The sequence below is a fragment of the Mus pahari genome, chromosome 5 (genome assembly GCF_900095145.1).
Source record: "Mus pahari chromosome 5, PAHARI_EIJ_v1.1, whole genome shotgun sequence".
NCBI classification, from domain to species: Eukaryota; Metazoa; Chordata; class Mammalia; order Rodentia; family Muridae; genus Mus; species Mus pahari.
Window position 1 is genome coordinate 94,942,269 of NC_034594.1, and position 13,594 is coordinate 94,955,862.

The window sequence follows — 13,594 nt, forward strand, 5'->3', positions numbered from 1 at the left end:
TAGTGTTGAAAGACAGCAGGTACAGATCAGGCAGGATGGCTCAGTGGGTGAGAGTGGTTGCCCTAAGACTGACAACCAAGTTCAATTCCCAGAACTGACATGGTAGAAGGAGAAACTCAAGTTGTCCTCTGACCTCACAAGAATACCATGGCATGCATCTGTTCTCTTGCTCACTCACTCTCTCTCCCCCTCTCTCCCATCTCTAAAAAAAAAAGAATAATAAAGTGAAAGATAATTAAAAAAAATTTGCTGGGCGTGGTGGCACACGCCTTTAATCACAGCACTTGGGAGGCAGAGGCAGGCGGATTTTTGAGTTCGAGGGCAGCCTGGTCTACAAAGTGAGTTCCAGGTCAGCCAGGGCTATACAAAGAAACCCTGTCTTGAAAAATCAAAATAATAATAATAATAATAATAATAATAATAAATTAAAGACCAATACAAGTGCTCAGATTACAGGGGGCCTTCAGTACCTTCTACACGGGGGACAGGAAATGGTCATTCAGAAGCCTTTAGGCAAGGGGACCCAGCAGAACAGGAACAGCTGGACCAATCAGTGAGTTGGGTTCTAGGCACAGGCCTGGCATTCCCTCCCAAGCAATTGCTGCAGCTGATGGCGGTCTTGGGCAGGTGCAGCTGGAAGTTCAGAAAAAATGGCGCCAGTGGCACCTCCAAGAGTTCCCGCTGCGCCCTGTGGCCCTCAGCAACTCCTTCAGCAACGCCACCAACGGTCCCACCCACAGCACCAAGGCTGGCACCTCTGAGCAGAGCCGGAGCATCCCCGGGGCCAGTGTCATCTGAGGCTGCAAGCCACCAGCAGACGAAGGGTTGGATGCTCAGTAGGATGGACATCTGCCAGGTAGCCATTTTTTGCTTGAGTGTCGCACAGGCCTGTCCCCGAGGTCTGAGTTTCCTCAGAGATCAAGCAAGAGGAGACTAGATTGTCCTGGAGCAGGAAACAGGCCTGGGATTTGATCTTTCTTGTTCTTCTAAGAAGAACAATTCAGCAGCTCCGGAAGTGGCAGGGAAATAAAATGACATCCAGAAAAACCTTAGCCTGCGTGTCAGTCTTTGCTACCTGGAGAGGGAGTGTGTTCTAGATCACTTCCCAACTCCTCCCTGCAATGGGAGGGCGCTTCCCTGCCTCCAAATCCCAGCTCACTTTTGAGGAGAAGCTTAGAAGCCCAGAACACACGAGGAACCAAGACCTCAGACAGATCTTGTCTGTCCTATGGCTCTCTCACCAAGCCTTCAGGACAAAGGCTAAATTAAGCTGACAAAGCCACAGGGCATCTGACCCCCTCTCATTATATAACCTGATGTGTAGGAAGACTTCATGGAAAGCTAAGTGCCTAGGAAAGTGAGCTGTGCCCTCTCCCAGTGGGTGGGAGACAGTTCCTCCAAGGCCCAAGGCATGGCCAAGCTACTCGACATCTATATGGAAGTCTTGTTGCTTTGAGACAGCATCTCCGGTAGCCCAGACTGGTCTGCTATTCCCTAGGTAGCTGGAGATGGTCTTGAACTTACAATCGTCCCACCTTCAGTTTCTAGGTGCTAGAGTTACAGGTGTGCCCCGCCACACCTGGTTGGTGTGATCCTGGGAATCAGACTCATGGCTTCATTCACACCGGACAAGCACTCTGGGAGCTGAGCGACATCTCCATGGAGCCCTGATTCACAGTCTTTTACTTTAAATATCTGGGCTTCGAGGCAGGTGGTGATTTCCCAACTCTCAAACAGGGAAGGACAAAGGTCCGGCTCCCTGCGCTTTAAGCTTCTGTTACTCTGACTCTCCATGTCCCGAGTGTTTGCGCTCCTTGACTCCATGAGAGGATGAACGAGGACGAAATGTCTGAATCTTCTACCAAAATAAACCTAACAGGGAAACCCAGACAGAAATGGAGATATGGCCTCCCATTAGCATATTGCAGGCTGCTTCGGGGGGGGGGGGGCTTCCCAGGCTGAGACCCAGACTGAATGGTTGATGAACTCTGATTTTGGTAAAAACCAGACAGCACACAAACTCCTCAGGTGGTGAGCACCTGCCCAGGTTCACCGTTCCTTGGGTATGAGTGATCATTACCACAGTGAAAAACCAAAGTAAAACAACCAGTTGTGGGGACCTCCAAGCTCTGTGTTGGTAGTGGTCCAGCTTCAGCACTGGGAGCCTATCTGAAATAAAGATGCCTAAAAACGGGCTAGAGAGGTGTCCAGTAAAAGGGTTGGCTGAGCAAGCATGGTGACTTCTGTCGGCTCCCTGGAAGCCATGTAAAGGCAGAAAGAAAGAAAGAACCAGACCCAGAGAGTTGTTCTCTCTGTATATTGTATACATGTGCATACAATATGTACATACCCATGCACACATACACAGTAATAATGAAGATCTTTAAGATCACCATAGAAGGGGCTAGAGGGATGGCTCAGTGGGTGAAGTGGCTAAGAGTGGGAGCTCAGTCCCTGGAATGCATAGGGAAGCCTGGCGTGGCTGTACCTGCCTACCATCCCAGTACTGGGTAGGCAGGCTCGGGATTTCCTGGGGCTCACCATCCATCCAGGAAAGCAGACTTGGTGAGTTCTAGGCCAGTGAGGGACATTGCCTCAGAAACAAGGTGTATCGTCTGGAGAATGCGACCTAGGATTGGTTTCTGGGTTCCACTGCATGCGAGCCCTCACATACACATATCTGTACACATATGAGTATGTATATAGACATGTACAAAAATCTCATTAGATGAGATTGGAGGCTGGGGCAGTAGGACCACTTAAGCCCACAACATAGAGACCAGCCTGGGCAATATCTTGTCTCAAAATGAAATGGGTCCTCAGAAATCATGGATTTGATTAGCATGTATAAGGCCCTGGGTGTGATTGCAAAAACAAAAAATACTGAAAAAAAAAAAAAACAACCCACAGGTATATATACTTGTAGCCTAGGAAAGACCCTTATGACAAGATGAAGAAGGGGATCTTAGAGAACATAAAAGAATACATTTTACCTGTTTCTAGGCGGGAAAAAAAAACAGGAAATGAGCCAACAGAATTAGCAAAAAATTCAGATCTGGGGCCTCAGGAGATAGCTCAGCTGGGATCAGTTGTCTTGTAAGCACAGGACTGGAGTTCAATCTGCAGAACCAATGTCTCTTTTTAATTTTTAAGCTGGGCATGGGGGCATATGCTTGCAATCCCAGCTCTGGTGATATGGAAACCTGGAGGACTCCGGAACTCACTGGTCAGCCATCTAGACCACTTGGAAAATTCTAGACCTGAGACAGACCAACTCACAAAACCAAATGGGGCAGGCAGACGGCTCAGTGGGTAAGAGCACTTGCTGCTCTTGTCTGACATAGGCAGCAGAGACCTTGTCTTGAACAAGATGGAAGGAGGAGACCAAATGAGAATACTGTAAACCCCACCTGTGTGCCGTGGCATGTGCGTGCCGCCATGCACACACAAGTGAAAAGCATCTGAGAAACAGCACACCCAAGGCTGTCCTCTGGCCTCAAACACTGGTGCACACACACGCATGCACCTGCAGACATGCACGCACACGAAGCGCGCGCGCGCACACACACACACACACACACACACACACACACACACACACACACAGGAGAGAGAGAGAGAGAGACAGAGACAGAGACAGAGAAAGAGACACAGAGAGAGAGCAGTTCTTCCACTGAGTATGGAAATCTCCATTGGTTCTTGACCCCTTCCACCTCCACCTATCCCCTGCAAGCTGTTAATTATTACACAATATCTGTTTGTCTCCTCACCCGCTGTGGAGTTCAGCCTCGAAAGCCTGTGCTCTTTGAAATGTGTTCCAGGATCAGAAATGGACCTCGAGGCCACCAGAACCTCACAACTGAGTCTCACAAATAGTCCTGAGTCTAAACCCACTTCAGGGACGACTATGTTAGAAATCACCTGAGCGTCCTTCTGGGGGCAGTCGTTCCAGGAAGTCTTCAAACCAAGTCCAGAGAGAGAACCATTAGATCCTGTCAGAAACTGGGGTGTTCCAGAGCTTGCGGGTCCACACAAAGGACAGGGCAGGGGATACTTTAAGTCAGTATACTGAAAGCTACTGTCCATAAGACTTTCTGTGGGGAATCCTGATAAAGACAGGAAAATGTGTGCAAAGTCCCCTGAAGCTGGTGGGAGAAGGTCCCAGGCTCTGACTGATCCTTTAGGTGGAGGACTGAGCCATTCTTAGAAACCTCAAGCATCCCAGCAGCTGGGCTGGGACATTGCTCTGTGGTTAAATCACTTACCATGCAAGCATCCTTAGAACCCACGTAAGTGTTGGATAGGCGTGGTGGCTCAACTGTATTTCTAGGCCCTGGAGGCAGAGTCAGGGCATGTCTAGAGCAAGCTAGTTCATGAGACTAGCCTTACGGGTGAGCTCTGGGTTTGGTTGAGAGACCCTTCCTCAATGCATAAGGTAGAAAAGCAGGGGCTGGAGAGATGGCTTAGTGGTTAAGAGCACTGTCTTGAGTTCAATCTCCAGCAACCACATGGTGGTGGCTCATAACCATCTATAGTGTGATCTGATGCCTTCTTCTGTTATGTAGGTATATATATGCAGATAGGGTACTCATATGCAGAAAATAAATAGTTAAATAAATAAGCCTTTAGAAAAAGATAGGAAAGCAATTAAGGATGAGTCCAGATGTCCATGTGAGATCGCCATATGTGCATCCTCACACACATGAGCCCATACATACACATGTGAAGACATGAACACACTCACATCCTGCACACACAAATAGCACACACACACACACACACACACACACACACACACACTTAAAAAGAGTCTCAGGACCTCTCCAGCCCACATCCCAGAGGCATCAATGAAACAGGTTTGAGCCCTGCGTAGCTGGGCAGCCAGCCTGGAACTGACTTCTGGTCTCTGTCAAACCCTATTCCAGTCAGGGAAGAAAACACCAGAGGAAGATGTTTTAGGGTACTCTTCTTACTTTCAAATTGAGATTTTAATAGTATGGTTAACCTGTTCAGCTCACTGTGCCGTCCTATGGAGGCACTCTTCTGCCTTTGCCCTGGAGCTCAGCTGAGGAGACTCCCGGGGCATTGTTAGAGCTAAGTGCCTAAGAGGCAGTGTCAAGGTCATTGGTTGTCCCGTTCCATCTCAGTCAGAGGTCCTATATCACAGAAGTCCCATTGTAACCTCGCTTTCTGTAAGCCAGGGTCCCTGCTGGAGGGTCCCAGGGCTGAGTGAGGCTGTTGATGTGAAAGCCGCTGGTGGCATTGAGGAAGAAGAGGAAGGAGGCCGTGAATTCGCACCAGAACATCAGGGTGAAGCCCAGGAGGGTGATCTGATTCTGAAGGAGGATGATGAAGGTGAGGAGGCCCCCAGAGGAGAGGATGAAGGCAACCAGGAGGAGGTAGGAACCGATGGCCCACTTGCGCCTTGAGCGAACATCTTCACACACCTGGGACACGATGAGCATCTCCAAGCCGAAGATGGCAACCACCACAGCCATGGCGGCCACACTGCGTGCCAGGCCCATGCCTACAGCCAGCCCGGGCATATGGGCCTGGCTCAGGTCTCTCAGACAGTGTGGTTCACTGTGGTTGCCGATGGTGCAGAAGTACCACAGCCCAAAGAGACGGTCATCCACTAGGAGCCAGTGGCCATCGCAGATGGAGACTGAAGAAAGGATCACAGCCAGGGCAGTGCACACGATGATGAGTGTCCGGATGAAGGACTCAAAGAAAGACCGGTGGGGCCTCTTAAGGCCCAACAGTTTGTGGGCCTGGAAGACACCACGGGAAGCAATGAGTTAGCAAGGGTCTGCGACACCAGGGAAGACCAGCATGCAATTCCACTTCCTCCATCCTGGCTTCCTGCTCTGATACCATGGAAAACATTGAACGGCCCCTCCCCAGCTTCCCATCAGACCCGACTTCACTGCTTGTCCTCCCTCCTCTCCTGAGCCCGGCCAGGCGGTTACCAATGACAAACTTATCCCTTACTGTCCTTCATCTCAGAACCTTTACCCAGAATGATAAGCCCAAACCGGAGCTGGGGAACTGGCCTGGTTGGTAAAGCGCTTGCTTTATGTAGTAAATGCATGTAGTCCTGGTGCTGGGGAGGCAGGCGTAGTCAGATCCCTGGGGTTTGAAGGCCATCCAGCCTAGCCTAGGACTAACTAGGGACTTTGATGAGCTCCAGGCCAAGTCAGGCAGAGGGAGAGGGGAAGGGGAAGGGAGAGAGGGGAGGGGGAGGGGGAGAGGAGAAGGAGGGAGCAGGACAGGGAGAGGGAGAGAAGATGGTGCCTAAATAACAAAAATACATCTATATGTATGTAGAGTTAAGATTGGCTTCTGAACTCTACATACATATAGGCTTTTGTGTGAGCTCGTGCATGAACACACACACACACACACACACACACACACACCACGGCAATCTGATTAATATAGTTCCATGCCTGGGCCCTCTTTCAAACCTCCTGGGTAGCTCCCCTTCCCCCTCCTCCGTTCCCTCCAGGAATGACACCACCTCCATTTTCATGCTTGTCAAAGAGGCCTTTCCCACCCAGCCGGCTCAGTGGGTCCTCTACTGCTCCTCTCCACAGAGGCACCCTCCCCATGTTGTTCTCTGCTCTGTTCTGGTGGTATACTGGAATGAGTGCTATTGACTGCCTCACTTGGACACCGTGTCAAGACCCTGGGGTATCCCCAGCACCTGGCACGGCATTAGGCCTGTGCCCTTGGTAGGCACTTGGGAGAGGACATGGAGGAAGCAAAAGTTCCACTTGAAATTCCTTGTAGGCTGAACCTCCTGCCCAGCCTAAGTTAAATGACTCGCTCCATAGGATGTTCAGAAACAGATCACACCGCTGCTTGGGAGGCAAGAAAAGCAGATCCCTCACATGAACTGGGTGGTGCTGGGAAATGAGGGTGGGGGTGAGGAAGGGGGACTTCGGGGAGCACCATCCGCCAGCTGTAAGCAAAGGTTTCCAGAGGCGAGTATGGGCCACACCTCTAAGATGTGGTACTAAGCCTGGCTCCTGGCAGACTGGGGGCTTTCTGCTAGGGCTGGGGACTTAGTGAGTCAGTGAAGACCCGCCATGCAAGCACCCCCATAAAAAGCCAGACATGGTGGGGATGCATATTTGCAACTCCAGTGCTGGCGGGGGTGAAGGGGTTGGATCTCTAGAGCTCACAGACCAGACAGTCTGGTTGAATCAGTGAGTTTCAGATTCAGTGAGAGATGTGTCTCAAACAGTTAAGTAGATGAAGACACCCTGGCACACCTCTCTCTCTCTCTCTCTCTCTCTCTCTCTCTCTCTCTCTCTCTCTCTCCTCTTTTCTTTTCTCCCTTTATTTTGAGCTGGAGTTTTATATATCTCTTCTTCCTCCTGCTATGGCAGTGGAGTACCACCACACTTGTTGATTTGGTGCAAGCATTTGGGAGCAAGGTCTCACCCATGCTAGGCAGGCCCTTTCCCAATGGAGCCACCTCTCTAGTGGGCACTTGCTTTCTCATCTGCCCAGGGAAGCTGGCGATCCCTGTGGGAAAGCACCTGGCAGGGTTATAAAATCCTTAGAGACTAATATGGTCACAAGATGGGACAGCCAAGGATGCAGAAAACATGTCACAAGACACACAGGCCAGTTCAGACACCTTTTGACCCTAGGCCTCACACTGTCTGGAAAACAGGCACAGCCAGTCCCTTCCTCGGCCCCGCCTGTCCCAGACCCAGGCTGGACTTTAATCTCCAGGCGCTAAGACGCCACACTGGGATCAGACAGAGGTGACAGAGATCTGGTGTCACGTATCCTTCTCTTGACTTGAAGCAGGCTTCATTAAAACTCACTGACCACTCGTAAAACTGCAAGGGGTTAAAGGTTCATGTTGATGAAGACGCTTGAGACCGCTTGAGACCAGGAAGGTAGCTTAGCCTGGAAAGTGCTTGTAAGCTTGAGGACCTGAGCTCAAACCTCAGATGCCAGGAGAAAAGAGGGGCTTGTTGGTGCACACTGGGGAAGGGGAGGTAGCGGGGAGGGGCTCACTGATCAGCCAGTCTCATCTACTTGGTGAGTTCCAGGCCAGGAAGAGACCCTGGCATCAAAGGGGTAGTCAGTAAAATATCTGCCTTGCAAACACAAAGACCTGAATTCCATCGCTAGAACTCATATTTAAATAATAATAATAATAGTAAACGTGGGTGTAGTGGGTGCTGGTAGTCTCAGTGTCAGGGAGACGGGCAAGCCACTAGGAATCACTGGTCTGCCAGCTTAGCTGGGTTCTAGGCTAGTGAAAGACAGTCTCAAAAAACAAGGTAGACAGAGGCTGAGGCGGAAGGGCACTTCAGGGTATTCCATCCTCCTGGCCCCCACATAGAAAATGTGTGGCCCACAGCTGGCTCTCAATTCTCGAGAGTGGTCTGTCTCACCAGCGACCATCATCTCTACTGCGATCTTCGTCTTGAACCTCTGTGCCTCACCCCATACTGCTGTCACATCCACCGAGCGTCCAGTGACTCTGGAACGCTCTCCTGGAGGCAGGGTGGCACAGCTGAGTGGAGGGGCCAGAAAAGGGCAAGCGGGCAGCCAGTTCTGCCCCATCAGCCTCATCTCTGTGCCTTAGGACAGTCCCTTCAAACAGGGCTTTGACTTCCAATGCTAACACTGCTTATCCCCTTTGAACCCGTGTGACCCTGAATGGTTCCCACTAACCTGTTGCTTGGACTCTGCCGGGCTTATGAGGCTAGCCCCAATGCCACATCGTATGGGCCTCTGCTCCCCAAGACCAACAACACCCCAACTATGTATACTCATTTCTCACACTCCTGTATGCACTACTCTTCAATGAGCTCTCTGTCCAAGTCTGGGTCAGGCCACCATCCCGGCGCTGACTACCCCAACACAGGAAAATTTCTTCTGTAGCCTGTACCCGTTTCTTTCAGCTCGACCTCTGCTTGCATGCTCGAGGCCTGGTGCCCATTCTTGTTAAGGGCATAGACCTACCCTGTGTGCTAGGCAAGTGTTCCACCCTAGCCACACACACTTCTTAAATGTTTTCTTCTGAGACAGTCTGATGAACACTCGCTCTAGCCCAGGTAGGCCTTGAACCTGCGATCTTCCTGCCCCAGTCTCTCAGGGAGCTGGAAAGGGGAGGCCTGCACTAGCAGGCCTTGTTTTATTACCCGGTCTTGTCCTCTTCTCGGAAGGGTGATAATCCTATGTAACACCTTAGGGATGTTAGGTACTGTTATGGGATGAAGTCATTGGCCAAGTTCCTGTCAGAGTAGGGAACGAGTGTTCTCTGCATCATGCACTGACAGTTGGGTGTAGCTCATCTTCCTCACGTCCACAGGCAGCTGAGTCTGGGGCAAATATGCCTCCTTTCCTCCTTCCTCCTCCTCCTCTTCTGTTCCCTCCCCCCCCCTTGCTGCCTCTCTTTTGCTTCCTCTTCCCCCTCTCTCCTTCTCCCACCCCTCCACCTCTTACTGTCTCTTCCCCACCCTCTCTAGCTCCTCCTCCCCCTCCCGCTCCTCCCCTCCCTCCTCCCCTTCCATCCTGTATTTTCCTAGTCTCTTTCCTCTTCTCCATATTTTCCTATTCGTTGCTTTGTTTTTCTTCACCTTCTCCCCTCCTCCCCGCCATCCTCCCCCTCCCCCTAAAGGGGCTCCTACCTATGGCGGTTAGTTTAGCTCCTCCCACACCCACACTGGTTTCTGAGTATCTCCTTTAGGGGTGCCCCCACACCTTGGCTCATTCCTCCATTCTTCCTGTGCCCTCCCCTTCCTGGAGATGGTCTGGAATATACCCAGGAACAAAGAAAAACAAGTCACCGAATCAGGGTCCCTACCACACCCTAGCAACCGAGTTCCTGGAGAAAAGAGTTTGAGGGTGGCCTTGCAAGGTTTTTTCTTTTCTTCTTGTTACCAAAAGGGTGAGTGAGGTTCAGAGTTGGGAAGACCTGAATTTGTCTACATCCTGTCACTTGGCTACCCACTGTGGCCAGGTTACTTTTGAGCCTCAGTTATCTCTCTGTAAAATGGGTAGAACTGTAGAGGTGGCCTATTCCTATAATGCCAGCTACTGGGAGGCTAAGGAAGGAAGGTGAATTGAGCCCAGGAGTCTAAGAGCATCCTGAGCTACAGAGAACAAATCCTGTCTGTCTCAAGCAGTGCTGATAATGATAAAAACAATGACGATTAATGGGCGGAACAGTACCTAAAATTATCAGGGCCTGAGCACCTGGAGGCAGAGTCAACTGACCTCTGTACTTCTCAGGGCAAGATCAGACAGCGGACAGCCTGGAGCACAGCCAGCCACCGGGATGCCTGGGTGAGCAGGAAGCTGGCCCGCGGGGTAGTGGACACTTCCGACCGACCGCCTTTTGAAGCGGGCAGGAATGCGGGAGATTCTCAGCCAACACAAACACTCAGCATTGCTCCAAAAGATGCCAGATCTTAGGGGTAGCGGCCGCTCCTGTCCCAGGAAGCGTTTACCTCGGGTGTCGGGTCCCCAGTGAATCCAGTCCCACCTCAGTTCCACCTAACTCCTCAAACGCGCTTCGGAGGAAGATGATCTTTGCAGTCTCGCTCCCAGAAAGTTCTGGCTTCGCGAGCAACGTCCTCCGTCCGTTACATAAACCAAGCCTGGCATTTTCCAAGTCTACCCTGACAGTCCGCCACTCTAGACGCCCAGTTTTTAAACATTCCCAACGACCCCCGAGAAAAGCCTAACCGATAGGTCACTCACTGGTGACCCTGCAGAAAAGTTTGGTGGCTTCTGGTGCTCTCAGAGCGCCATCAGAGGCCGAGAAGACTGCGAAGAGCAAGCTTCATTGGGGGAGCAGGTACCCCCCGGACCTCTCTCAGAGGAACCTTCCGGGGGAAGGGTGTCCGAGAAAGACCTGGGCACCTTGGGGAGTTGTCACCCTAACCCAAAGTTTCAGTCACTGAGAGTTCCCAGTCCTCCCCCATGATAGACTGTACCCCGGCTCTGCGCCCCGCGGGTCCCTCAGGCTACCTGCGCGCCGATGGCCGTCATGCTGCGCTCTGGTGGGCAGCGCTGTCGCCTGGCCTAGCTGTCGCACTCCGGTTGTGCTCGGCCACGGGGCTGGCCCTCTATCTGGGCGGGGCGCAAGCCGGGGGCGGGGGCTTCGCGGTCACTGGGCTGCTCGGGTTACGCTGACTCAGCAGCGCCCTGGGTTCCAGAGAAGGGGTGAGCGGTGACCTGGCTCGCAATCTTCCCCTGGATGCAGATTCCTCGAGGACTGGGAGATTTGGTTCCACTCCAAGAGTTCCAGGGCCAAGAGTCGGGAAGGAGCACCTAGGTGCAAAGTGGAGTATCCCGCCAGGATTCTGGCTTCTACACCGGGTGTGTGACCTTGGACCGCTAGTTTAACACCGCCGAGCCTTGGTTAATAAGTGAGATAATATGTGATTGGCTGGCCTGTTACAAAGCTTTTGAGACATGTGAGTGGACCAGAACCTTCACTTGTCTTAGTTTACTCTTTAAGGAGAATGTGACAGCGTCCTTGTCTCCTGATCCCCTCAGGAACTATCAGCAAACACTAGGTCAAATGTGGTGGCAGACTCCTGTAATCCCAGCATTTGAAGAGCTGATGCAGAGGGAGTGCCTTGAGTTAAAGGCCAATCTGGGTTATTTGAGCAGCCTGGGATACAGGGTGAGACTCTGTAATCATGGAGAGAATGGAGGAGAGGGTTGGGAAAGAAGAGGAGGGGGAGGAAGAGAAAGGACAGGAGGAGGAGGAGGGGTGACTAAGAGCTTAGTGTAGCAGGCAGGAGGCCCTAAATTCTTTTCCTGCAGCATAAGTAAATGAGGGTGGGAGAGGGTAGAGATGGGTATGCTAAAATACTCCCACCCCCAAAGGGTGGAAGGTGTGGTCTGAGGGTGAGGGCTTCAGCTAGCATTACCTACTTCCTTCCTCCAGCCTGGGAAAGAAGGTGGGTGGGGTCCTACTTAAGATAAAATAAGATGCTGACTAAGGGCTAGCTTAGATGGAATAAATCATCTAACTTGTTCTGGCCAGCAGATCGCTCTCTGGTTTACCTACGGACATTGAAAAGACTACACTTATATCTCTCTGGAAGGAGCCATGAGGGAAACCAGGAAGATGCGGCCACACAGGCATTCTCTGCTTTCCAGTTCATCTGGTTTCATAGAAAGCCTTGATCAGCCCCAGAGCCAGTCCCGGGGCAGACAGATGGGGTGTGGACGCATGTCCCTGCTCTCTCTTGCTTTCCCACTCTGAGTGACGGCCACCTGAGGTGCCGGCTGCTGCAAACACACATTGTTGGGCCCCTCCCTGGAACTTATGACCAGTGGAACCAGGCTGAGACCTGCCGTGAGTGACGTTTGGTACTGCTAGCTCTGGGTTAGAACCTGAGCTAAGACCAAGGGCAGTGGGCTAGGTCCAGCCACTTGGCTTTTCTCCACCCACTTGGCTTTTCTCCATCCACTTGGCTTTTCTCCTCCCACCGCCTTCTCTCCATGGCGCCACCTGCTTTCTCCACAGTCCAGGATTCTAGAAGCCAGTCATTCATTTCTCCAATGCAAGGAGGACATAGCTCTCTCCTAGCCTGGGGGCCTGGCTGTCCCTTGAAGCAGCTCTAGAATGGAGGAACCTGGGTTGCTCTTTTTCTCGGGACCTGAGCTTGGCCCGTGCCTGCAGGCAGCACCAACAGGATCGACTGCTGAAGCTGTTTTGCAGAGTTCAGGCGTGCCTAGCATACACGGAGCTCAGCGTTCTATCCCCAGGACTATGTAAGTGAGGTGTGATGTTCCTGTCTACTATGGACTCTACTAATAACACCAGAAATCACAGCTCTCGGGAGGATCAGAAGTTAGTCATTTACATGATAAGTTTAAGGCTAGTCTGGGCCATGTGAGACCTTGTCTCAAAAAGAGGAAAAAAAAAAAAGTTGTCCGGTTTCATAATCTGCTCCCATCTCGTGCCTTCTGAGAGTGTGCATGTCTGTGGGAAGGGTGCCTTTTAGCTGCTGTTTATAAGAACAGAAAAGTCTTGAATCAGTTGAATTTAGAGTAGCATGCCTTGTCAGCAAGAAGGTCTAAGGAGCAGAAATGAGGAAGTGTCTGTCCAGTTCCCAAAGGGAGTGCAGAACAAACGCCTGGAGTCTGGGTGGGGCTTGTGCCAAGATCTGGCACCCTAGGCTTGAGGAACCCACAACACTCCCTCAGCACACCCTCTTCCCAGTGCCACAACAGAGGTAGACATTGTCCCGGCAGAAGCAGAGACATTCCAAAGAGAGACCCCTGGGCCTTGCGGTGGCACAGGCCTTTAAGGCTGGCACCCTCAAAACAGAGACATGCTGATCACATAGGCTAGCCTGGGCTACTCAGTGAGGCTGTGTGCCTCTCTCCCTCTGGCTTTCAGACATGGTACCATCGAGAGCAGAGATTTGTCTCCTGGGAAGAGATTTTTAAACAACCCTGGTGACTTCTTAGATCACCTTGTGGGAGAGACTGATGCTGACACAAGGCTGGGTCAGTGATGGGTAGAACCACACCTTGACCAGGACAGCTTGGCTATAGACAGCTCTTGCCCTCTGTTTAAACCTGAACCTCATGT

At 51.6% G+C, this 13,594-nt stretch overlaps 2 protein-coding genes across 2 annotated transcripts in view; one reads left to right on the forward strand and one right to left on the reverse strand.

Moving 5' to 3' along the window:
- Sctr (secretin receptor) overlaps positions 1-798 on the forward strand; it is a 53,724-nt gene extending 52,926 nt beyond the window's left edge. The window contains exon 13 of the mRNA XM_021198556.1: positions 628-798. Within this exon, the coding sequence (XP_021054215.1) occupies positions 628-798 (171 nt within the window). The remainder of the gene's footprint in view (positions 1-627) is intronic.
- A 4,155-nt stretch (positions 799-4,953) lies between these two features.
- Tmem37 (transmembrane protein 37) lies at positions 4,954-11,282 on the reverse strand. Its single transcript, XM_021199215.2, has 2 exons — positions 11,008-11,282; positions 4,954-5,771 (listed from the first exon to the last, which is right to left on the reverse strand). The coding sequence occupies exons 1-2, from the start codon at positions 11,026-11,028 to the stop codon at positions 5,157-5,159; spliced, it is 636 nt and encodes a 211-aa protein (XP_021054874.1). The 5' UTR covers positions 11,029-11,282; the 3' UTR covers positions 4,954-5,156.
- Positions 11,283-13,594: the final 2,312 nt, after the last annotated feature.

Coding starts and splice junctions, on each gene's coding strand:
- Tmem37 (XM_021199215.2), bottom strand. CDS start 11,028: ATGACGGCCATCGGCGCGCAG. Junction 5,772..11,007: donor TGACGGCCATCGGCGCGCAG/GTAGCCTGAGGG, acceptor GGTGTCTTCCAG/GCCCACAAACTGTTGGGCCT.